Below are 26,396 nucleotides of genomic sequence, written 5' to 3'. Positions count from 1 at the left end.
ATTGACTCTTGCTGATCCCTTATGTCCAAAAAAAAAGGTAGGTGTTTTATCCCTGAGTAAGATGAAAATAACTATTTAACTTGTAGTACTGTAATAGGATCTCTTATCCCTTGTGAAAGTAGGAGAGGATGTCCCTGGGGAAATGGCACTGCCTGGGATGGGACCATCTTAACTAACTGCACTTCTAAATGAAGTCTTGACTTGCCCTGTTTGTTCTATTAAATGACCAGTTGTTTAATTCATGATCTTTCCTTCAATAGAAATAGGCAGGACGATGCTTGAAAGCTGGATAGTGAGTGAGGTGCTCAATTGAGAACATCTATCACGCTAATCTTTGGTTTTCTTAGGAGCTGCTAGCCCACTATTTCAACCTTAGAATGCACCCCTTTTGCCACTTCCCCCACCCGCTCTGAACCTGCACCTTTTGATTTATAGAGCTTGTCAAGGCTAGTTATTTTTGGTTTGAGAGTGAAGAGAGACAGGAGGTGATGGAGGTTGATTTCAGATGACTGTGGATATAGGTTACATTGCCTCTTTTGCAGTCTTCCTCAATTGTGTACTCACATTTGTTTGCCCTTTCCATTTGTCTCTTCCCTTAGAAAAGGTCAACATTCATCCTTAGCCTATAGAGCTCTGCATGTCTGACTGTATCTTTTGGGTATCAGTTTCCCCAGGAAGCCTGCTCTGACCCTTCTTCACTCTGTTCCCCTTCTCTGCACTTGCATCGTTTATCCTTGGTTGCCCTTGGTTTATTCCCCATTACAGCAGGGATCACACTGTATCACAATTGTATTCTCCATTCAACTGTGAGTTCCTTAAGGGAAGGGATTATATCTATCCTTTGTTGTTTTTTTTGGAAACAAAAAATAGCTATATGATATGGTGGATGGTACTTGATAGGCAGCTTTTAAAAGGAACCTAACTAGTTGGGGACAGGCGTTTTCCTCATGTCTATTGTAGGATTATTGGTCAGAAAGAGCTATTTTTTAACTTACAGTGTTTCTAGATTTGCAGGAGTCTGAAGCTATGGTAGATTCCGATAATTTTGAAATGTGATGCTGATTCTCTTGCTTGGCAGTTTAATTTGTTTGGGGGAATGTGGTTGACGCATATGCCTTTTTTTTTTTTTTTTCCAGTGAGACCTGTTGACAGAAATTCAATCTTGATTAAGGGGTGCAGGAAGGCATCCAGTTCCCACCATGCGTGAGGTTCTCTCATTTAAACAGTTGGCTTTGACCCTGGCCTGCTCTATTTCCCACTAGGCCTTGTGCTCTTTAATTTTTGAAGGTTTTACATCCTAATATTTATTATTTATGGGAGAGGCAGTGTGGTGAAATTGGCATAACCCCATAGTTACTTTTGGCTTTGTTCATGTACTTGTGCTGTCACCTTTACTGAGGAGACTCATGCTTCTCAATGGATATGTATTTACTTATTTGTTCCCGTTTTGGGGGAAGAGGGGATGGTCTCCTGAGTTGGCCATACTACACCAAAAGATAGTTCAAAAGGAGCTTTTTTTTTTTTTAAGATTTTATTGGGGAAGGGGAACAGGACTTTATTGGGGAACAGTGTGTACTTCCAGGACTTTTTTCCAAGTCAAGTTGTTGTCCTTTCAATCTTAGTTGTGGAGTGTGCAGCTCAGCTCCAGTTCCAGTTGCCGTTGTTAGTTGCAGGGGGCGCAGCCCACCATCCCTTGTGGGAGTCGAACTGGCAACCTTGTGGTTGAGAGGACGCGCTCCAACCAACTGAGCCATCCGGGAGGCAGCTCAGCTCAAGGTGCTGTGTGCAACCTTAGTTGCAGGGGGCGCTGCCCACCATCCCTTGCGGGACTCGAAGAGTTGAACCGGCAACCTTGTGGTTGAGAGCCCACTGGCCCATGTGGGAATTGAACCGGCAGCCTTCGGAGTTAGGAGCACGGAGCTCCAACTTCCTGAGCCACCGGGCCAGCCCAAAAGAAGCTTTTTTTGAAAAGGGGTCCTGTTAAAAATAGTATTTGGGTTTTAAAATTTCAACTAAATAAAGATTGGGCATATTTAGGTTTGAGCCCCTTGCCTTGTAACCCTCACCAATTCAATGTGACATCAAAAGACACACCTCCTCCTGAGGCTGAAGAGCCACTCCATAGTCTCCTTTACTTAGAATATCCACCTAGAGGCTCAGGCTAATTTCCATGGTATTAGGTTGCTGCAAAAGTAATTGCAGTTTTTGCAATTATTTTCAACCTTTTAAAGCACAATTACTTTTCCACCAACCTAATGTATATAGTAAAAACTTTATATGCAAGAGTGCAAACTTAGAAAAAGGCATTAAGGGGCTGTGTTTTACTTTAGGGGAAGATTGAGCTCAGCTTTCCTGGTATATTTAAAATAGGGCTTTTAATCTGTCAGTGTTTTTTATGAACAACTTGTCAGGGATGCTTAGTGTTTTGTATAGAGCAGAGTTTATTTTTTTTGTCTAACAGTTTAGCAAGATTTGGTCACCTACTTCATTTTTGAAGGGATATTTATAGGAAAACTGTTATAGGGACCCCAGATTTTGGAATCCTACAGACCTGGTCTTAAAATGAACGCTGCTACACTAGTTTGTGATCTTGGAGTAGCTTTGCTTCTCTGAGCTTGTTTCCTTGTTTGTAAAATGGTGATGATGATGATGATATCTACCTTCTATATTGTTAATTCAGTTTAAGTGAGATGATTGATGTGAAGTGCCCGTTAAGGTGCTTGGCCTGTAGTAGACATTCAGTGTTTGGAAGTTATTATTACCTATAAGTGGTTTTGTCTCTTGTGCCTTGACCATTGATATTGACCTATACAGATATCTATGACTATAACTGGAGCCTTAAATAAATATGAAAGGTAGTAGATGGTGCAGTGGATAAGGACATATCCTTTAGGGCCTATCTGGGTTCAAATTCTGGCCCTGCTACTTCTTAGCTGTGTGACCATGAGCTAGTAGTAATCTCTCTGTGCCTCATTTTCCACTTCTGTAAAAGAAAGGTAATAACAGGACCTACTTCATAGGGTTATTGTGAGGATTTAGTGAATTAATACATGCAAAACACTGTCAACAGTGCCTGGCATGTCATAAGTACTCAGTAACTCATAGCTATTATTATTTTTAACTTGTTTTTTCAATTTTATATACCATTTTATTAAGTTCATACTAGGAACATTTTATTTTTATACAGAAACATTACAAAAGAGAATGTGGAGTTAGTAGCCAATGTATATAGACTGTGTAAATGGGAAGCATTATTTCCAAAAATCAAGAGGTTTAACAATTATTGCTAGATTTAAGACTATTTAATAAAAATTCCAGAAAGCCCAGTGTCTTGTAGACTGTAAACATAGATTTAGGGGGAAATAAATACTGCTTAACTATTTTTTTAAACTGAAAAGATACACATTTATACAATAAAACATATTTAAAGAATATAGAAGTTCATATAGTGAAAAGTCTTCCCCTGACCAAGAACTCCCAGTTTTCTTCTCAGACCCAAGTACTGTTAACACTTTTGTGTATCCTTCCACAATAGTTTATGTATATGCAAAGGTATATATGAGTATATATTACCCTTTTCCTTTTTTTAACGTGAATGGGAGCGCACACTTCTGCATTGCCTTTTCTCATTTAATAGCTCTTGGAGCTCATTCTGTACATATAATCACATATGTAGAATTTCCTATTGTTAAAATTACTATTTCATTATACATTTGTGCCATAGTTGATTCAACCAATCTCCTATTGGTAAAATTTGGGTTTCTATTTTTTTTTTTTACTTTTAAGAACAATTTCATAGTGTACTTTCATATACTTATGCATAAATACATATCTGTAAGATAAATTTCTACATTTGGCAAGAGCTCTCAAAAAGAAAAATGCAAATTGCACTCCAAAGAGTGCTAGCAGTGTAACTCCATAATTAAAAAAAGAAAAAGGGGTGTGAGGGGTTAAATTTGAATACTTTCCAGGTGGTTTTCAGCAGCATGCTTTGGTGGAATCCTGGGTTTTAGGAGGCTAAGTGGGGTTGTTGCAAGTTACATTCCAGCCTCTTCCCTCCTCCAGCTTTAGTTGTCTTCGTTACATTCCTGCCTGGGAAGTGTTCCCAGTGACCTGGGTTAGGCATTAAGATCATGGGAATCCAAGATTTTCCCATGTCTTCCAGCATGCTTGTTCACAAGAATAGGAAGACTTCCTCTTTGCAGAAGGGGAATTTTAGCCACTGTCAGTCATTGGGAAATCTTTCAGTAAGGGTCTTTTGAATAGAAATGTGGTCAAGGAGAGCAAAGGTATCAGTAGGTCAAAAGGCAATGATTATATCTTCTGGCAGTATATTTCATAGCACTCGAAATGTTTGTGGGAAGTGGGTAGGCAGAAAAGTAGAGTGACTCGCCCATTGCCATATATGCAGAGAGTGCCAAAAAAAATGGTGCCAAAAAATGTATATACATTTTAAGAAAGGAACACTGTATTAAAATTGTAATACTCAATATATACTGAAAACAAAAGATCAATACAAGTCATGTTTGACTTCTGCAATTACAAGAGGTGCTCAAAGTGGTTACCATCAGCGTCCAGATACTTCTGATTACAGCGAACTACTGCTTGAGCAACGGTGACCAAAGTGCCCACTTGTATACAGTTTTTTGGCACCTGCGCTATATCTTGTAAATGCCAGAGACAGGGCTAGAATCCTGTACTTCTTTGTTTGTTGGGATTGTTTTTGGCTATAAGACAGAAAATGTAACTCTACTGGTTTATACAAAAAGAGCATTACTGTCCGGAGGTAAATGATTGCTGATATTTGTTTATTAGTGATCAGTAGCTCAGTGATCTCAGGGTCAATGTCTGTTATGCTCTTGGCCATCCACTCGTGTACACAATGGCTGCTATAACTGGAGCCTTACGTCTACCTTCAAGGCAGGAAGAAGGGTGAAGGGAAAGGGCGGGAACAAGGGCTGTAGCTACACCGGGAAAGTAAGAGTTTTCCTGTGAATCCCTCAGATTTCTCCTTCTCATTGGCCAGAACTGTCCTGTGGCTACTCTAAGCTTGGAAGGTGGCATTCGAGGAGGTGACTTCCATTATAGTGTGCTTCCTGTTTTTTGGTTTTTTTTTACAACAAAGTATGTCATGTTTTATTCATGGATTTGTGTCCACATTGACAAAACCACAAACGGCCTCTCTCAAAGACATCACGAAGGGGATTACAATAGATTAAAATTAATTAAAATCATGTAAATATATAAAAATAAAATGTCACATGACATTAAACTGGGCTACTTTTGTGTTGCTGCTGAATGTCCACGGGCACAAGCTTCTAGATTTCATAGATGAAAGGCTGGGTGAAATTCCTTGGAAGTGCGTAATTGCATAGTCCATCAAAAGGTGTTGACTAGTGTTCTCTGAAGTGAGCATAGCCACATCTCGCACAGTCTGTCCTGTGCCAAGAACCATTGTTGAGTAGGTGGGGGGTACGACGAAGATACTACTCAGTTCAGTGCTGTTAGGTGCGACACAGGAGCTGAGAACCATACATATCCAGATGAAGTTCAGCAGAAATGGATTCCTTGGTGTATAAGTTCAGGATTGAATGGCAGTCCATCAGAGAAAATCTGTTACAGTTCCACAGAGACTAACAGGATAATCAAATTCAAGTTCACACTTGAATTGCCTAACAGCCAGTCTCTAGAAATAATTGGTCAGGGCCTACCAATTCATCTTGATAAAATAGTGCTCTTTTAGCTATAGAGCTAAAATTAAAATGGCTGCATTCCACCAACACTGAGAAAGAACCATAGTGGCAGCTCCTTGAGACTTTATTTGCTGGAGGAGCAGAGGGCCACGTCTTTACTAGGGCACCCATACCAGTATTAAGTTCCCCAATACCTGATGTCCTTGGAAAGCTTGAGCTCTTTGAAAATAGATCCCATCTTTTAACTTTTTGCCCATGGCTATGTGCCACATAGTAGCAGATTGTGCAATCAGTATGGAGAAAATGGAATGACTCAGGGTCTGAGAACTGAAAAAGAGCTGGGGCTGAAAATCATACTTGGGTCATTACTGCTTGGACTACATTACCTTGGGAGATCAAAATGTTACGTCTGACCTAGACATCTCTCCAATTAGCTACTAGATATCCAGTGGATACTTGAGATAGTCCTCTCAAAAGGTACAGGTGCTATTCAGAACTGATTTTAGCCCATTCTCTGTCCTCTCTGTCTCAGTCAATAGCACCATAACCCATCCAACTTCTAACCCAAGAGATGCTAGGATTTACCCCCAATTCCTTCTTTTCTTTATCCAGTCCGCCATTGAATCTTCTCACTGTTACCTTTAAAGTTTATCTCATGTCTGTTCACTTCTCCATGATCAATATCTTGGCCCAAACTACCACTGTGTCTCTCCTGGACTTCCACCATAGCCTTGTTAATAATATGCACCCTGCTTCCAGTTCTGTTCTCTTTCTAGGGCAGCTGGCTTTTGCAGAACACATCCAAATCAAGGAAACAGTAGAAACGAGTCCTCCCAACGCCACAAAGGCAATAAGAAGTGGACTGCTTCCTACTGTTTTGATGTTGTTCAATGAAAAATATTTAGCTGTGGCTTGATTTAAGCCATGTTAATTTCTAATTCTCTTTATACTTATAGTTCATACTGTATAATTTAAATATTGTATACTATCTTATTTATTGAGTGTGAAAGGACTTTAGCTACTGTCTAGATTTTAAATTCCTTTGTGTCTGAGACTATATCTTCTACTTTTTGTATGAGACTTAATGTCTCATCCTTGAATATTAGTAAGAAAGGAGCTTTGACATCAAACCTGCATGTTATAGCCCTTAGTAAGTGCATAATATAAGTGGACTGCTAACAAATAGCTTATTGAATTAAATTAAATTCTGAAAGTAGAAATGGGGAAGAGTGCAAAATTTAGAATAAGGATAATAAAGAATCTTCTATTCAGGGCAAAAGACTATGGAGAATGGATCTATTTGGAAGTATAGTACTATTTTCTATGAAAATAGAAACTTACATTAACATGTTTCTCTAATTCACAGAGTGAGAGGGCAGAGCAATGTGGAAAGCATGTTATACTGAAGTCGGGAGCCTCAGTTTGAGACCTAGTTCTGCCTTTACATAACTGTGCTATTGGACAAGTCATTTAATCTCTCTTAACTTCAGCTTCCTCTTCTCGGATGGGGATAATAATTGCTGTTTTACGAGATAAGAGTATTAAACTAGTACATATTTAATACTTTATGGTATCTGGCACCTTTGGTAACTGTTTTTACCATAATCATTAGTGTTATTGTTGTGTGATCTTGGAGGGCCCCTTTTTGCATTAATTAATCCTTATCTATAACCTGCAAATATTAGGCATTATCTATGATTCCTCCTTATTCCAAAATGTCATATTTCTACTCTAAGGACCTCCCTTGGGGCGTTATGACTGCAGTGAGTTCATAGGAGTCCATGGGAAGACGAAATTCTCTGGTACCATAGATTGATGTCACTATGTAAACCAAATATGTATTAGAACAAATGTTTCGGAGGCACTGAAAACCTTCCGAATTATCCCAGGCCACTGAGAGAAGCTAATGAAATGCTGGCCAAAGCTCTCAGCTAGCAGTGAGGTTGGGTGTAACTAATCTTGTGATTTCTCTCAGAGTAGAGGTATAGTGGTACAATACCACAGAGAAAATGAGCAGTGATGGCCGTTAGTGTCCAGAATCAGTGACAGTTTGGGGAACTGGCACCCCTCTCTGGTAACGCCAGAGGGTATTACTCTTCTGAGGAACGTTTTCACAGTATATATCAAGAGCCAGCAATTCCATCTTTAAGAATGTATCTTAAGGGAAGAATTATGGATATGTACAGAAATTCAGCTCCAAGGATATTCTTCTAGTAGTATCTTTAAAGTGAAAATATTGGGAAAAGCCTAGAAATAAGGCAAAAGTAAATTATAGTACAGCCATCAACTGATGGGACGTCGTTATTCATCGACATGGAAAATGCTTACAATATGTGAAGCAGATGCAAAACGTCAATGATCCTATTTTAACAAATTGCTATACAGAGGGTGCCAAAAATATGTATACACATTTTAAGAACAGAAAAAAACTATATTAAAATTACGTTGATGGTAACCACTTTGAGCACCTCTTATAATTGCAGATGTCAAATGTGACTTGTGTGCATCTTTTGTTATGGGTATATATATATTGAGTATTGCAATTTGTTTCCCCTTCTTCCACCTCCCCCCCCACTCCATTTCAAGCTTTCAAGCCATTGTTTCTCAGTCTAGTTGTGTAGGACACAGCTCCCTGGCCCATGCTGGTATTATGAGTTGTGTCCCCCCCATGCTGAGGCAGTCTGTCACTGGTCGGCTGCTCACAGCAGCTCACGGCAGCTCACAATAGCTGCCGGCCACTCACGCTGGCTACTGGCCGCTCATGGCAGCACACAGTAGCCCATGGCACCCCACGGCAGCACTCAGCCCCTCACGGCAGCCCAGCTCCAGAGAGAGTTGTTGTTCACAATCTTAGCTGTAGAGGGTGCAGCTCACTGGCCCATGTGGGAATCGAACCGGCAACCTTGGCGTTAGGATCACGAGCCCAGTGCTCCAACCACCTAAGCCACCGGGCCAGCCTGTAGATTTTTTTTAAAAATAAAGGCTTTTTTGTGATCTAATGTTTTTTTTATGAGCATGTATTTTTATAATAAAATAAGGGCTTAAAGAAAGATACTTAATTCAATAGACGTGTATATAAATGATTACTGATACCTACTTCTCTTCCAAGATCCAGAATACTTTTAAGTACATGTTGTTCCCTGGATGAAGACAAATGGCTTATTGGATTTCATAGGAAATTATCTGCCAGAGAATGTGGGCTTTAGGCTATTTTTCACACTACTTCCAACTGTTTTCTTAACCGTACAAGGCTGGAGTGGGGGCTGACTTTATGTCTACACAGGTTTCCACAGGATGGAGTGTACAACTTTGTACACAGGAGTAGGATGGGCCCATATCTTTGACTTATTCCTTTTACCTAATCTGCATGTTGTGCCTTTTATGCATTTTTTAGTCTTCCTTCATGGCCAGTAACAATGTTTTTATGAAAAGTGGGAAAGAAAACCTATACTTGGCAAAACTGTATTGAGCTCTTACTATATATAAGATACTTACTAGGTATAAGATAAGCACCTTGGTGGATGGAGGTATACACAAGTAAGTAAAATCCATTTTTTAGGAATTTACAGTCTACTAGGAGAGATATTTGCATAGTTAACTAATATAAAACTGGATGGTAAATAAAGCACTGTGGCTTTGGAGCGGCAACAATTATGTATGGTAGGTAGAAATTGTGAAAGAGTTTATAGAGAATTGAATTGGACAGTGAATGATGAGTAGGATTTTGGTTGGTAGGTATAAAATTTATGGTGTGTTCAGAAATTGGGTTATTCAGGACAAGGAGAGAGTAAATTAGACGTGGTGTGGCTAGAAGTAAGAAAATGGTAGATAGAGAGGGAAAGTAAAATAATGAATGTAAAACTCCTAGCACAGTACATGGCACGTTGTAGATACTCATCAGATTCCTCTTTCTAATTCCAACATACCTACCTCAAGGAAGGTCTTCAAGTTACCCAAAAGAGCAGTTAACTTTTAGTTTGATTTGAAAAGTAAGACATATTATCCAGGTGATTTTTCAGAGTTGCAAATGTGGTAGTAAAAGCAAAGTAGTTGTTATGTAATCAGTACCTTAGTTAATGGGCAGCCAAGTTTCTGACCCATTTCTTTCCTTAGAAGGTGACCTGTTGCGAAGTGACACAGATACTGGGAAAAACCGGCTCTTCTGCGTTAAGGCAGGGACAATGTCACAAATTAAATTCTCTTATTCCTATGATGCACCCATGGACTTCATCAATTTTACATCTTTGAATGATGAGGAAGAAACCCAAGACGTAGATTCTTGGTTTGGTAAGTGTCTGCTTTCTCTGGCCATTTTAAGGGTTGGTGGCTTGCTTTGTAGAAGGGGCTGTCTGTACCCAGATACTCGTACTTTGTCATCCATGATATGAGAGAAATAACTGAAGTGCCCAGTATTTGGGGAATGGGCTATAAGTATAAATTGATATTATTTTGCAGTTAAGAATGACAAATATTTAAGCTTTAGGGATATATGGGGAAATCCAGAAATCCGTATTTCCTTAGTAATATGATGAAACAAAGTTGAGTGAAGCTCTAGGACCTAAAAACCTGTCTGTAGTAATGGCAGCCACATAATAACTTGCTCTGCTTGTCACTGGGCCTGGAGTGTAATACTACAACTAGGACACTGACATTATACAATTCATCCATCTTACTCAGATTTCCCATTTCACATGTACTCACTTTTGTTTATGTGTATTAAGTTGTATGCAATGTTATCACCTGTGTAGGGTCATATATCCACCAACACAGGCAAGATACTGAACAGATCTCAAGGATCCTTGTGTTGCCCTTTTATAATTACACTCACCTCCCTCTTGCTACCCCTCCCCATTTCATTTTTAAATGGAGGGACTATGCTATTCAGAACCCAATCTCCAGAGATAGGATTGCCTGATGTTGAGTCATGTGATAAGGGCACAAATCCTGACACCCGGTGAACACTAACTAAGGATGTGGTTCTGTTTTTATATTACTTTGGAGTAATACGTGAGAGCAGTGATATTGCAAGCTGGTAGTTGATGGGGCCTCTCATTTCATTCTTTCTCATGCCCTTATCCTCCTTATTAAGAGAAGTCGGTATGTGATGAGGACAAAAATGAGTCCATGGCAGCCGCACTTATCACTGATAATGGAGTGTTCAAATGTGATGGCATATGCCATTCTCTTGGAAAAAAACTTAAATGGTATCCACCAGGGAGCCTGAGAGGAGAGGTCTCTTGAAAGTGGTGTGGAAAGAAAGGTGGATAAGAGGACCAACTGCCCTCAGGGGTCTTCCCCATGGCCTTGATCCACCGAAATCCTGAGGAAATGGCTGGGTTGTCTGACTCTTTTTTTTTTTTTAAGTGTTTCTTTAAAACAAAAAAGAGAAGATGTTAGTATAACAACACTATTAAATACAGTTTGGAAGAAAAAAATTAATCCCACTACTTTTTCAAGACCACCTTAGTTCTAATACATTACTTTCTAATTCTAAATGATCACATCTTTTTACACAGTTGCAATCAGTGTACATGCGCAGTGTTATTGCTGAGGCCCACCATGTTTCTGACACTCCTGTCTATTGGCAGGCTGTTGGTAGAACAGGCGTTTCACTGCTTTGTGCTGACTTTCGGACATAGCAGAACCGAAGACAAAATTTCTTGAGAGGGCCTAGCTCTGTTCCATCCTCACACACCCCACTCTCCCCTCTCACCACCCAGTTGAGGAAGAACTTCATCTCAGATAGACTATAAAATGTCCCTTGTAAGCCCTGCAGATCTTGGTGGCTACAGTTGTCTTTAAGAGGAACATGATGTATTTAGGTGGTAGATAAGGCCAGTTCATGCTTGGACGGTCCTAAATGTGTAGCAAGCGAAGATAAGGAGCTATTCACAATGCACGCAGAGCCGGCATGTCTCCTTTTCTGTAGCACATTGGCAGTGTTGCCAGTGATTTAGTGATAGGTTTTACAGTCTCTGTCTCTGACGGATAGTGTGGACTTATTTTCTTTGATCCCTAGAACTTGGCTTGTGCTTGCCAAATGAGTTAGACGTGTACTGAAGCCCCATTTTAAGTGTATGGCACTGACTTATTTTACTTCCTTGCTGATTGTGTAGATGATGACACTCTTACCTTTTCACAGAAGAGAAGGCCAATTTGGAGAATAAGTTTCCTGGGAAGAATGGGACAGGAGGGCTTTTTCAGGACAAAACTCCTTTGAGGAAGGCTAATCCTCAGCAAGCTATCATCACACCTTTGAGACCAGGTAAGAGAGAACATATTAGAAAAAAGCTCTTTGGGAGAATGGTGGGACAGCATATTAGGAGCCTGAGGGATCTGGGGGAATTACCTGAATGCTGTATCACTCGGTTTATTATTGGTGAAATGGGCTAATTCATTTCATGGTGAATGTGAAACTAACGATGTGCTACATGTTTTTAATAATCTCTTGGAACTTAAGTTAACATAGATTTTTTTCTGCCAGATACATAACTGTCTTCTTTTTATGACAAGATTTAAGTAACTTCTACAGGTCTGGCTGGGAAACGAAATAGTAGGCGAGAAGAAGGTACTGCTTGCTATTGTACAAGAATTCTTTGAGTCATGTTTCTGATTTTAACAGATGATTGCCATTTATACTGATGGTTACTAAATCGGTGGAATATTGTCTGTTTGATCAGAACAAAAGAGGCATTCTTTAAGAGGTCATAAATCTTTGAAAATAATTATTTTTTAAAAGTAATAGCTATTTTTCAATATAATTCATATCTACAATTCACTTAAAGTGTACATTTCAGTGTTTTTTATAATTTCCCTTCTACTTGCTTTGGGTTCAGTGTGCTGTTTTTTTTTTTGTTTTGTTTTGTTTTTTAGTTAAGGTGGCAGCTGAAGTCACTGATTTGAGATCTGAAAGCTTTCTTTTTTTTAATGAGTTTACTGCTATAAATTCCCCCCTGAGTACTGCTGTAGTGTCATCTGACAAATTTGATATGCTGTGTTTTCATTTTCATTCAATTCAAAATACTTTTAATTTCCCTTTTGATATCTTCTTTGACCCATTTTTAAAAATTGAGATATAATGACATATATATATATAACATTATATAAGTTTAAGAGTACAACATGTTGATTTGATATATTTATATATTGCAATGTGAGTAACACCTCTATCACATCACATAATTATTTCTTTTTTGTTTTGAGAACAATTAAGTTGGCAACTTTCAAGTTTATAATACAGTATTGTTGAGAATAATGTCTGTGCTGTGCACTAGCTCTCCAGGACTTATCTACTAGTTGCAAATTACTTAGCATGTTATTTGGAAATGTGTTATTTAATTTCCAAATATTTACAGGGGTTCCAGAAATCTTTTCTGTTATTGATTTTTTGATGGATTTAATTCCGTTGTGGTCAAAGAACACACTATCTGACTTAAATCCTTTTAAATGTATTGAGACTTGTTTCATGGCGGCCCAGAATATGGTCTGTCTTGGTAAATATTCTGAGTGCACTTCAAAAGAATATGTATTTTGCTGTTCTTGGGTGGAGAGTTACGTAAATGTCAGTTGGGTCAAGTTGGTTGATAGTGTTGCTCAAGTCTTCTATTTCCTTGTTGATCGTCTATCTAATTGTTTTGTCCATTTTTGAAAGTGGGGATATTGAAGTCTTCAACTATTACCGTTGAATTGTCTTTCTCCCTTCAGTTTTGTCAGTTTTTCTTTATGTATCTGGGGCTGTTATTAGGTACATGTATGTTTATAATTATTGCATCTTCTTGATGATTTGACCAGAATGTATTTTTGTAAATGAAGTTTTATTGGAATTACAGCCATGTACATTCACTTATATATTATTTATGGCTGTTATATTCTTACTGACTTTTCTGTCAACTTCTTATATCAATTGGAAAAGTGTTAAATTTCAGACTATAATTATGCATTTGTCTTTTTCTCCTTGTAGTTTTTGCTTCATGTATTTTGAAGCTCTTATTAGGGGCATAAATATTTAGGTTGTTATGTCATCTTGATGAATTGACCACTTTATCATTTTGATAATATTTTTTGCTCTGAAATCTACTTTGTCTGATACTAATATAACTACTTGGGATTTCTTTTGATTAATGTTAGCATTGTGTGTCTTCTGTTTTAAGTGCATTTTTTAAGATTTTTTTTTTTTTAATTGGGGAAAGGGGAACAGGACTTTATTGGGGAACAGTGTGTACTTCCAGGACATTTTTTCCAAGTCAAGTTGTTGTCCTTTCAATCTTAGTTGTGGAGGGCGCAGCTCAGCTCCAGGTCCAGTTGCCAGTTGCTAGTTGCAGGGGGCGCAGCCTACCATCCCTTGCAGGAGTCGAACCGGCAACCCTGTGGCTGAGAGGACGCGCTCTAACCAACTGAGCCATCCGGGAGCTCAGTGGCAGCTCAGCTCAAGGTGCCGTGTTCAATCTTAGTTGCAGGGGGCACTGCCCACCATCCCTTGTGGGACTCGAGGAGTTGAACCGAAAGCCTTGTGGTTGAGAGCCCACTGGCCCACGTGGGAATCGAACCGCAGCCTTCAGAGTTAGGAGCATGGAGCTCCAACCGCCTGAGCCACTGGGCCGGTCCCTAAGTGCATTTTCTATAGGTAGCATATAGTTGGGTCTTTTTAAAAAATTAATGTAATCACCACTGCCTTTTAATTGGGATAAGTGCCTCTATTATAGTCTTGACATAATGTTACCATTTTTGTTTTGATTTTTTCTTCCGTTCAAAAAAACTTCTTTAGGGAATGAGCCAAGTGACTGTTCTCTGGAATAAAAAATGTATGAAATGTATTTTCATGGCCTGTTTTTTCCTGTCATATGTTTCGAGTTTTCTTTTATCAAATCAAGGCTTAGTTCATCAGCTACCATCAAATGCTGTTTCTTCTTCCAGCCTTTACTTGATCCTTCTCAGTGTTCTCATAGCACTTTTTTCTGTCTCTGATTCATGATGACCTTGGTAACATCAGAATATTTCATGATAAAATATCTTGTTCCGCTTTCCACCCCTATACCCAGTTCCATTTCTCAAGTGCTACATCTTTTAACTCTTACTGTTTTAAGTTGTGGTTACACCCATAATGTTTGATAGTATGTTTATATCAGCAATATTTACATTATGATTATGTAAATATTGTATGATGTCTGGTCAGTTAGTGCGATGCAACTGCATTTCTTCTTGGTTCTCCACAGTTCCATTGTCACAGCCCCTGGGCCACATAAAGATGATCCTGACATCAAGGTCAGGTAGATTCTCTTTTCTTGAAGCTTCATTAATTGCTTAAATTTTTGTCATACTTTAGCTTGCTTTCTGTTGGACAATGATCCTTGGAAGTTATAACTGCTTTTTTGGGAAGGGCATTCTTTTTCTTACTATCTTCTTAATATCTTTGCTGTCTTATTTCCTGGATCTTGGAAGACTCTTGCTTGTATTCTTTGTCCTTCATTTTGGTGGAATACATCCTCAGGGAACTTCCTAAGATTAGGTGCAGGAGAGAACTTTGCGTTCTCGCATGTCTGAAATGTCATCATTCCATCTTCATATACAGTTGAACATTTGACTTAATATAGAATTGTAGATTAAAAAAAACTTTTTGACTACTCTGAGGGCACTGTTCTTTTATCTTCTACCATCCTGTGTCACTGATGAGGAATTCAGCTTATCCTATTTTCCCTACTTCTTAGGTGATTTCTTTTTCTCTGTGGGAGCTTTCAAAATTTTATCTTTTTAAAATGTCATGAGGATGTGTTTGGGATGTGTTTTTCTGAGGTGGTGCCTTAGGCTGGCAAGTGGGCAGAGCCCTGAGTACTTCATTTCTGCTTCAACCAAAGTAGCTTTTATAAATTGGTCTTCTGCATAAGATTTCACTGGAACTAAAGATTCCACTGATGAGGAGGGCTATATGTATATACACACATATATATAAAATTTTCATTCTAGAAAATTTTGGTTGATAGTTTTGCTCAAGTCTTCTAAAATAAGCCCTACCGTATTTCTCCGAAAATAAGACCAGGTCTTATATTAATTTTTGCTCCAAAAGACACATTAGGGCTTATTTTATATTACGAGCATCCTGAAAAATCATGCTATGGCTTATTTTCCAGTTAGGTCTTATTTTCGGGGAAACATGGCGTGTGTGTGTGTGTGTGTGTGTGTGTAAAATTTCCAACTTATTTCCTTGGGATTTGAGTGCTCACTAGTTTTTGCTCTCATGTAGTTGACAACACTTGCTACAAGGCGGCAGAAAAAGAAAATCTGGTGCAACAATCCATTCCATCAAATGCTTATTCTTCTCTAGAAGTCAAGGGAACCACCTCCAGAAACACTCAAGCCCAGTCTCAGAGGTAAGATTGTTTCAGGGCTCAAAAGAGATGGTTATATTAATAATATTCAAAACATAATTACTGGACAGAGCACCTAATAGTGCCCCATACTATATTAGACTCTTTATGTTACCTTATTTAATCTTCATAATATTATGGGTTGTAGGTAATATGTTTAATTTATAGATACGGGCTCAGAGGTACTAAGTTGCTTGTCCAAGGCAAGTTTATTTCAGAGCCAGGGTTCAAACTGATTACTCTGGTTCCAAAGCCCTTGTTGTTTGCACCATCAACATGGGTTGCAATTTTCATTTATATTTGTATGGCTATTTGACAGATTTCCCCCCCCCCCCCCCCCCATTGTAAGTAAACTTCATAAGGGCAAGTATGTAACCCGAGTACCTAAAATTCTGGCAGGAGCAGAAGCTGAATAAATACTTAATGAATGAACAAGTGGATGGATGGATAGGTTAACCTGTAATCTTGGCACTAGCAATCTCAGAACAACTAATGTCTTTGAATACTGTATTTTACATCAGTATCTTCCTTTTGGTAACAAAAACATAGTGTTTGGTTGCTGTGAGTCTTAATGTTAGTTGCCTTCAGATGGCACTAATCAAAAAAATATTCAGATTAAATTTTTTACAACTTTGCATCATCTAATAATTACCATCAATCCAGAGTTTAAATTGCAGGACTGTTTATTGCTTTATATTTTGACATTGCCTAGAATATCCTTAAGGAAGAGGAATGGTAGAGTATTTATAATATTGCTCAGAAATGATGAAATTACCCTTTGCAAAGCCTTATGCTGGCATAAGGGTATCACCTTTTGAGAATGGTATTATAGAAGCTTATGCTAATCTTTTCTGCTAAAGAAGCCCATTTTAATCAAAGAATTCTTTGAAATCTCAACCAGCTAGATGTAATATCACAGGAGTCTTAAGAGATTGCTATTGGTTAATTCTATGGTTTCTGGTCCATGCTTAGATTGTGAAGTGGGGCATATAGACAAGGGACCCATTGTCCTATAGGTTCCTTCCGAATCTAAGAAAGTATTAGTGTCTTGGCCTCTCCATATAGTATATGCACATGGTTAATAAAATTGTCCCTTACCCTGACTGAATTGTAGAATGCTTTTTGGAAATGATGGTAGTACGGGAAGCCACCTGCTCTCAGAATCAGAAGACCTGAATGTTTTATTTTGTTTTGTTTTGTTTTTTTAAGGCAGGTACCCTCTACCATTTAAAACCTCAGCTTACTGAGAATAATTATCTCTCAAGCTAATTGTAACAAAGGGCCAAATAAGATAATATGTGAAAGTACTTTGTAAATGATACTGCACTATGAAAATGCATAAGAGATAAAACATCAGTGCCATTTGTCTCAGATCAGAGATTTACCTTAGTCCAGAGATGTCTAATCTAGAAAGGAACAGCAGATGGGAGTAGGATGGCGTAGACAATCATACAAATTCCCTACTATTTTATTTTCACATGGTTTCGATGGATAGGCTAAAAGTGATCAAAACTCCTTTGATGAGGAATAGTTATAAGTCAACAAGGCTGTAGTCTGTAATAATAATTTTTCCATGGAGCTGCCATTTTTCCACAAATACATGTTTTAATTTTTTGGAATCTCATCCCTTAGCCATTTCTCCCTAAAGACGCCCAGCAATTCTTCTTTTAATTTTATAACCTCATTGTATGTTAAATTTAACTAATGATCAAAAATAGTCATGTCTTTATGTGCTTTGCTCTTTCTAATTTTTATGATCCCCAGTCTATTTTTAAAAATTAATTTTATTGGGGTATAATTTGCATATAGTAAAATGTACAGATCTTGAGTGTACAGTCTGAATAGTTTTGACAAATAAATACCATCATGCAACCACAACACTACAGTCAAAATACATAGAACATTTCCATCACCTCAGAAAGTTCCCTCAGCCATGCCTCTTTACAGTCATCCTTACTGCTCATTCTACCTCCTCCCACCCAGAAGCAACCACTGTTCTGATTTCTGTCACCATAGATTAATTTTATCTGTTGTAGAGATTTTTATCAATGGAATTATATAATGTGTATTCTTTTATATCTGATTTCTTTCACTTAGCATGTGCTTTTGAGATTCATCGATGTCATTGTGTGTATTAGTATTTTGTTGCTTTTTATTGCTGATAATAAATTTTATCGAATGGATGTAACACAATTTGTCCATTTACCAGTTGATGGACATTTGAGTTGTTTCTAGTTTGTAGCTATTGTGAATAAAGCTGCTATGAGTAGTTGTTCATAGGTCTTTGCAAGGACATGTGTTTCTCTTGGGCCATACTATTAAGTGTATGTTTATAAGAAACAGCCAGATGTTTTCCAAAATAAGTATACTATTTTACATTTCCACTAGCAATATGTGAGAGTTTTAGTTACTCCACATCCTAGCCAACATTTGGTGTTGTATCATTTTACTGGTATTTCACTGTGTTATTAACTTGCATTTTCTGATGACTATAGATGTGAATCACATTTTCATGTAATTATTGGCCATTCATATATAGCTGCTGCTTTTTTCTTGTTAAGGAGGGCTTAGCTCACAGTGGCCCATGCAGGGATCGAACCGGCAACTTTGGTGTTATTAGCACCACTCTAACCAACTGAGCTAACCGGCCACCCATAGCTGTTGCCTTTTCAGTCTGGCTCCCTGGAGTCCCCTCTGTGCCTGCAAAAGTCAGTGGTCAGCCAAGACTTTGACTAGAGTTTATACTCAGGTTTAAGCGTTCATCCTCTTTGTGGTACTCTTGCCTCTCGAGTTTTTTTTCCCCCTTAATTTTTATAAGAGTTTATTTGAGCCAAACTGACGACTGCTACAGAGAGCAAGATCTCAAATGCTCGCTGTGTATGGAGATTTGCCTCTAAATTTCCCGCTGTTCTGCCATCCCTGATGTTTGTCTTCTGACAACTCATGCTAGCAAGACTTTGGCTTTGTGCACTCGTTCTATATACACATTACAGAATGCACTTAATAAAAAAAGCAGCAAACTTACCAGTCTAGTACAGTTACGTCTTTTAAGAATGGGCACCTCACCAGTTTCTGCTTGCTTTTTCACTCGGCCCCCTGGGTCTCCCCTAAACATGCATAGTTCAGCAGTCAAACAGGAATTAGTGCAGAGTTTTGCTCAGATTTTGAGTGACACATTTTCTGTGGCTCTTTTACTTCCAGGATTTTTCCAGCTGCTGTATTGCTATTGAGTTCTGTCTTCTATTATCTGTAGCCAATGAGACTGGAGTTTTCTGATGTTTGAAGAACACCCTCAGGCAAAAAAAGCTAGTAACTCATAATTCTTTCCTTTTGCAGTTGCTGTTTTTCATTCCTCTGTTTTCTGCCTGCTTTTGGTCACTTTCCAGTGCCTTCAGATAGTTGGATTTTTGTATTTTGTCTACACTTTGTAATGTTATGCAGGTAGATTTGCCTGATAAATTTACTCTTCATTATTCCATGTATTTTTTTTAGAGATTAGTATGCAAATATTTTTAGGTGAAAGACATGAAATTTGGGAGAATTTGCTTCAAAATCTAGAGGAGTGTATGGAGGGAAAATTGATGCATGATTGGCTATGAGTTGATAGTTTTTGAAGCTGGATGACGAGTACCTAGCAGTCCATTTTATTCTCTTCATTTTTTAATATGCTTGTAATTCTCCATAATAAAATTTTAAGTACGTACTCTATGCAATAGCATAAAATTTTGAATATATAATTTTTACTGTGTTTAGGACTTTTACACAAAAAGTTTTGAGAGAAATTAAACGAGATCCTAATAAATGATAGGATATACCATGTTCATGGATTGGGAGACTCAATATTGTAAAGATATAAATTCTCCCTAACTGATCTATACAGATTCAGTACAATACCTGTAAAAATCCCAGTGGTTTTCATTTTGCACAATGATAAATTAAAGCTACATGAATCAATGTGGTTTAATCTCCCAAACAATATTGAGTGAAATAAACCAGACAGAAAAAAATGCTTGCAGCAGTCTCATTACATCATATAAAGGGTTTTTTTTGGGGGGGGGGGGCGGGGGTTTGTTTCCTAACTAACGTACCATGTTTATGGAATGCATGCTTATATGGTAAAATGATAAAGAAAAAGTAATGATTACTGTAAGACAAGTGAAGATAGCAGCTGCTGTGTTAAGTTTTGTGTATCTTTTATAGTGTGTTATATTTTAACAAAAAAGGAGGGCACGACTAAAAGAAAATGACAAAATAAATACTATAGTCAGTTTCTAGGAGGTCTGATCTCTAATTTCAATTCTGACAGCAATTAGCTATGCAACAGGGTTGGTCAAGTCACTGCACCTTTTTTAACTTTTATTCTCACTTGAAAGAGGAAGGAATTCTATTCGGTGATTGCCAATGCTTTTTAAAAAAATCATCTTTATTGAGATCTCATTTACAAACACCAATGCCTCTAAGTACCAACATTTTATGATGAAATTTCAAAAACTATCAGACAAGAGATTAGATTTTTAGAGTACAAATAATACCACTAAACTTTTTATAGCCCTTTGTAGTTTGACATACTTTCATATTTTTAAAGAACATTTGCATATCTGTAGTAGATATATTGATTTTAGATAAATCTTGACAATTCCTCTACCTTAGAAGATCTGTTAGGCTCTCTGCTCGGAAGGATTTGGCACAGAATGAAAAACACCAAGTAAAAACGAAAGCCAAGAGATGTGGTACTCCTATAATCATCAATGAAATTCCACCGTCCAAAAAAATGAAAGTGTAAGTAGCCACAACTTCTGTCTGTTGGCATAGGTTTTACCCCTGTCTGCTCCTATGGTTAATAGCAAGCAGAATATATGGTATTTGTTCTTATTTTTATCAGTTAGAACGTATTTTGCTATAAGTAATAGCTTATTCAGCTAGAGTCGTTTACAGAATAGTTATTTATTTGCTTCACAGAAGTATGCTGTTGGCTTTGGTTCAGTGACTGAATAGTGCCAGGGTAGCGTCTCTGTGAGTCTTAGCTTTTGTGTCATACTTGTTGCTCAAGATGGCTCCTCTATGTTTCTTAGTTTCTTCCTTCTGCTTGTTGCCTCATCATCACCTGATAGCTGATGTCATATCCATGTTCAAGAGAAGAAGGAGGCAAAGGAAGAAGGGCAGCTCCCATATCACTAAAGTGAAATATTTTCCAGAAACCTTTGTTTTACCTCAGTTGCCCAACTGTGTCACAGATCTGTCCTAGTTGCAATGGAGTCTGTTGACGCAAGTATAATACTTTTGCCTTTGTACATTGTTGCCCCAAACAAAGTTGGAGTTCTATTAATAAGAAATAAGATGGAATAGATATTGGGAAGACAACTAGCTGTCTGCCACTTGTGCATTTGATGATGAGCAGTTGGAATTCCTCCTACCCTCCTGAACCATCACCATACAACTAATACCTTGACTTCTATTGACGTTCTCAAAGTTTACCCATTGTAGCTATTGGTACATCTGATGATACTATTGGAAGAATCTTACAGTTGAAACATGCTTGTTGTCCTCAAGAATGAGAAAATTTAAGCCATATGTATGTGGCACATTTGGGGAGGAGAATAGAATGGGGTATGCTTTAGGGAATTAAAAGGATTTTTTTTGTCCTTTTGAACTTAAGTTCTAACAAAAAGATGCCAGAAGAGGAAGAAGGCAGTGCTCATCAAGATACTTCTGAAAAGAATGAGTGTTCCCCAGAGAAAGCCAAGGGCAGACATACTGTGCCTTGTATACCACCTGTAAGGTACGCTTCCTTTCTGAATTTAAACATTAGGGTCAACAGAGTAAAATTACAAATGGGTACATCTGCGGTCTGTTTGGTGCAAATGGAGCTTGGGAAACTCCTAAAGCTTTAATCAGGGTGAGGTGAATTGTTTTGTCCTGGTGGGTTCTCAAGTCCTAAACATTGGGAAAAATATATTATTAGAGCAAATTGAAAGAAATATAAAAGGAAAAAGTAAGTTTCTCTTACTATTTAAATTGAACAGTTTTTTATTTTGCCAAGCTCTATTCTGGTCTTTACTCAAGTAAAATAAATACTTTCACAATCAGTCTATAAACAACTTTGGGTTCTTTATTCTCACTACGAGACTATTTCATTTTTTTAATACTGCTACAAAATCTTCACATTTACCCTTTTTTTTTTTTTTTTTTATGGTGTATGATTTTTTTTTTTTTAATTTATTGGGGTGACAATTGTTAGTAGAATTACATAGATTTCAGTTGTGCAATTCTGTATCACATCATCCATAAATCACACTGTGTGTTCACCACCCAGAGTCAGCTCCCCTTCCATCACCGTACATTTGATCCCCCTCACCCTCATCCCCCACCCCCCAACCCCCTTACGCTCTGACATTTACCCTTTTTTGATAGATTGTTAAAATTCTCTCAAATTACATTTTACCATTTCCTGTTGAAAATGTATTTTCCAACTTTTGACGACTGTAGGTCAGTGAATATCTTTATAGGCAGATCCTTTTCTTTGAGTAGTCCTCAGGAAAAGGAAAGAGAAATTCCTTGATCGAGGTTATGACTAGTTTTATGGCTATTGGTATTTATTGCCAATTTTAGTTCTGAAATGAATGTATGAATTTACAGTGTCATCAGCTTTGAACGAATATTTATATTTCCTTGTAGTCTTGTCTGCATTGAAATTTTTTTACTTTTAATATTGTTTCAAATTTAATTGATATATTGATGGCATCAAGTTATTTTAATTTTTATTTGCTTGATTGCTGAAAACATGTATTACTATTACTGTAACATTTTTTCCATATTTCCTATTGGGTAAATTGTGTGTTTCCTATTCATCAGAAGTCATCTTAGTGATGTTCTCTGTTGACATGAGTATAGTCCTCGTTTTACAGTGGAGAAACCTGAGGCTCAGAGAGGTTAAATTGTTTTCTCAAGATCACATAGGCAGAAAATGAAACAGCAGGGCTGGGATTTGAACTGGTTGGCTTTACTCTTAAGTCTGTCCTCCCATTCACAGTATAAATTTTGTGTATACTATTAATCTTTGGCCATATTTGTTGCAGATATTTTCCCCATTCTACTGGTATTTTAATTTTAGTTTTTCTTGTCCATAAAAGCTAGTCATTATATAGTCAAATTTGTGGATCTTTTGTAATATCTTCTATAGTCTATTTTAGTTATTTTTTCTGAAAATTTGTTCAATATTTTGGTATAAATTGTGCATCTTCTCCCCCCCACAATAGGTTATCTAATTGAGTCAATATCAATCTATTAGATAATACTTTTTGGTTTGGATGATTATTTTATCACAGGTAAAGATCTAATCTATATAATACCATTAGATTATTTTGAATCACTGAGCCTCTTTCTCCTCTCCTCTCTTATCTCTTTTATTGATTTGCCGTTTAGGCAGAAGATTCTAAAAAGTACCGAGGAACAAGAGTTGGAGAAGAGCCTGAAAATGCAGCAGGAGGTGATGGAGATGCGGAAAAAGAATGAAGAATTCAAAAAACTCGCTCTTGCAGGAGCAGGTCAGCTTGGGTCTGGTTGAATCTGATTTATCAGGGGTGCCTCTCATGATCTTGGTGGGGTTTTTTTGGAGTCTAAAGCCAAAAAGCTTTCTCGGTCAGTAGTTGGCATAAAGAGATGTGCTTATTTAGAAGGCTGGACGTGGGTATCATTTATATTCCAAAGATCGTTCCCTAGAACGTTTTCGATACATTGGCTCTTTCTTAGAGCATGCTGTTCCTTCTGTCTCTGACTATAGAAGTTACACCCACTTTTTGAGGCCTTTTTCCATGAGGCCTTCCCTCATTTCTTCAAGTAGAATTAATTCTTCCCTTCTTTCCCCCACTAATTCGTTGTTTTAGAACAAGGAGGGACTAGGATAAAGACAGAAGATAAAGCAACTGGGCATTCCAGTTTTTTGTTGTGTTCCCAGTTTACCCAAGGCAGAAGGAAAGACAGCTGAGTGAATCCGTTTGTAGCTCTGGAGGAAAAATATGACTGTGGAGTTTGTAGCTATGGAGGGAGCTGAAGGGGTCAGAGTTCTGCTTTGCTCTGATACGGAGTTATTATTGGTGGAGTCAAAGCTATAAAGCCCTGCTGATTGGGTTGAAAAAAGCACCCCTGGAGTTTATAGGGGTAACCTCTTACAGATAGTTAAGTGTGCTTTTTTAAAGTCAATTTAGAGCTTTGCCTATCAAAAGTATTCTATTAGGTTGGTTGGTGCAAAAGTGATTGCAGTTTAAAAGGTTAAAAATAATTGCAAAAACTGCAATCACTTTTGCACCAACCTAATAGTTATTCTGTGCCTCCAGAGCTATAACCACACCTGTGAGATAGGATTTTTCTCCCCTATGCTACCTCTGTAGTTTGCATCTGACTGAAGGGCTTCAAACCCAACAGGACTCAATGAATAAGGCACATATTTGAATGTCCTTGAGGACTGTTTCAAATATTGGATTATATGTAGAGAGTGAACAAAGTTAGATCCATGCTAATAGAAGCACCGAAAAGACTGGATAAAGGGGGGTTTACTAATGTTCTATATTCTTAGTGATACCTGTGTGTTTCACTCTGCTCCTCACTCAGGGCAACCTGTGAAGAAATCAGTGATCCAGGTTACCAAGTCAGTTGACTTCCACTTCCGCACAGATGAGCGAATCAAACAACATCCTAAGAACCAGGAGGAGTATAAGGAAGTGAACTTTACATCTGAACTGCGAAAGCATCCTCCATCTCCTGTAAGTTGATGGACTTACAGGAGAAATGAATATTCCTGTTACTAATTCAGTGAGGATTTCGGGTGTAGCATTTGTGGTCGCTACTTATAATTGAGTTAAAATAGAGCTAAATCCTCACTTTGCCCCATTAGCTGTATGATAAATCACTCTGTCTCTCTGAGAACCATCTTACCAAGTTGCTATGGAAACTGAATTGAGAATATACATAAAACACATAGAATTATGTGTGGCAAATTGTAAGCACAGGCTTGTTACTGCTTGTGCTGTTAAAAAATTCTCGGAAAAAGTCTTGTGTCTGCAAAGCTGTGTACAAAATATAGCAGGGTTTATGGGAAAAATGGGGTTGGAGCGGACCATTCAAATCCTCTGCATTTTTGTTACCAGAGCACTAACAAAAACAGTAAGAATCCCAAACAAAAATTCTAGTACTACGAATCGCTAGGTGAAATTTTAGTCATCATCATTTGTTGTAGTCAGTCCTTTCAGTCTTAAACCTTGGGCCGTCCTTCTTTCTTTGAGATATAGGTTCTGTAAGAGTTTTGTTTCCAAGCAGAGATCAGTTTTATTAAAATTGATCCAAGGAGTAGGCTTCTTCATCAATCAGTTTTGGGGAGCGTGTGTGAGAATCTTGATTCAGGCAGCTGCCTGACCTGATCAACACCCAGAAGCCCAATCAACTTTTTTTAAAGAGTGACCATATAATTAATTATATAAACTGAGGCACTTCCAAGAGTGAAATGAAACAATATGGGGACAATAGGAGTAAACCAGGACTCCTGAGCAAATTGGGACTAATGGTCACCCTACTCGTAAGTCATGTTCAGGTGGTTGGACCCCCAGTGAAAGCATAGATTGGACGCCTTCTCTTTCTGTCTTACACATTTTTCTTGAGTGACTTCATCCATGCCTTTGCTGTCACTTGCTCATTTCACAAATACCAGGATGCACTTCTGGGTACTAGCTCTCAAGATTGACATGAGAGTGGACCACCACATTCTCTCATCATTGTGCCTTAGCCTGGGCCTCTGAAGCCCAAAGAGGGGATGGTTCTTTCCAAAGAAGATAATTACAACGTTCCAGAAGTAACTGGATAAAATGCACCCTGTTCACTCTAAACCACTCGGTCTGATTAATCCATGAGCCGCACTCCAAGACCGGATTCGAGAGGCAGCCACTGCTCGCCATCCTTCGGCCCAGCCCCTTAGTCTAAGTTTGCTTTGCTCAGGGGAAAGTGATTACTGGTTAGACTCAAAGTCAGGCAAGCTGCTCACGGGCATCCTCCCAGGCCTCTGCCAGAGGATGGCGGTGGGCACGTGGCAGGGCCCCAGTGGGGGCTGAGGGGGCGGTGCCAGGGGGACGGGGAAGGGCTGGGGTGCCTTTCAGCTTTTTTTGTTCCTTGTAATAAGAAAACTTGCTCTTGATTGCTTCAAAACATTAACATGCTTGTGAAAAATCACCTTATGTACTATTGCAGGACAATTTACTAAGTGCTAGATCCTGTCTTCCTTTTTCTTTAAAAAACAAAGATGGGAATAGACTTGTTATAACCAGTGCTCAAGGACTGACAGACTTAAGAATACTGA

At 38.2% G+C, this 26,396-nt stretch overlaps 1 protein-coding gene across 6 annotated transcripts in view; it reads left to right on the top strand.

The window, feature by feature from the left end:
• TPX2 (TPX2 microtubule nucleation factor) overlaps nucleotides 1–26,396 on the top strand; it is a 51,684-nt gene that overhangs the window by 5,498 nt on the left and 19,790 nt on the right. For 3 of the 6 annotated variants that reach the window (XM_033095239.1, XM_033095240.1, XM_033095244.1), the window contains exons 3-9: nucleotides 9,807–9,980; nucleotides 11,836–11,958; nucleotides 15,931–16,057; nucleotides 20,705–20,833; nucleotides 21,711–21,833; nucleotides 23,477–23,598; nucleotides 24,662–24,813. In XM_033095239.1, coding sequence (XP_032951130.1) covers nucleotides 9,875–9,980; nucleotides 11,836–11,958; nucleotides 15,931–16,057; nucleotides 20,705–20,833; nucleotides 21,711–21,833; nucleotides 23,477–23,598; nucleotides 24,662–24,813 — 882 coding nt within the window. In that variant the 5' untranslated portion in view covers nucleotides 9,807–9,874. The remainder of the gene's footprint in view (nucleotides 1–9,806; nucleotides 9,981–11,835; nucleotides 11,959–15,930; nucleotides 16,058–20,704; nucleotides 20,834–21,710; nucleotides 21,834–23,476; nucleotides 23,599–24,661; nucleotides 24,814–26,396) is intronic. The other 3 variants (XM_033095241.1, XM_033095242.1, XM_033095243.1) reach the window with 2 other exon arrangements.

The sequence above is a fragment of the Rhinolophus ferrumequinum genome, chromosome 23 (genome assembly GCF_004115265.2).
Source record: "Rhinolophus ferrumequinum isolate MPI-CBG mRhiFer1 chromosome 23, mRhiFer1_v1.p, whole genome shotgun sequence".
In the NCBI taxonomy this organism is placed as follows: domain Eukaryota; kingdom Metazoa; phylum Chordata; class Mammalia; order Chiroptera; family Rhinolophidae; genus Rhinolophus; species Rhinolophus ferrumequinum.
This window is presented reverse-complemented; position numbering and strand designations above follow the sequence as displayed.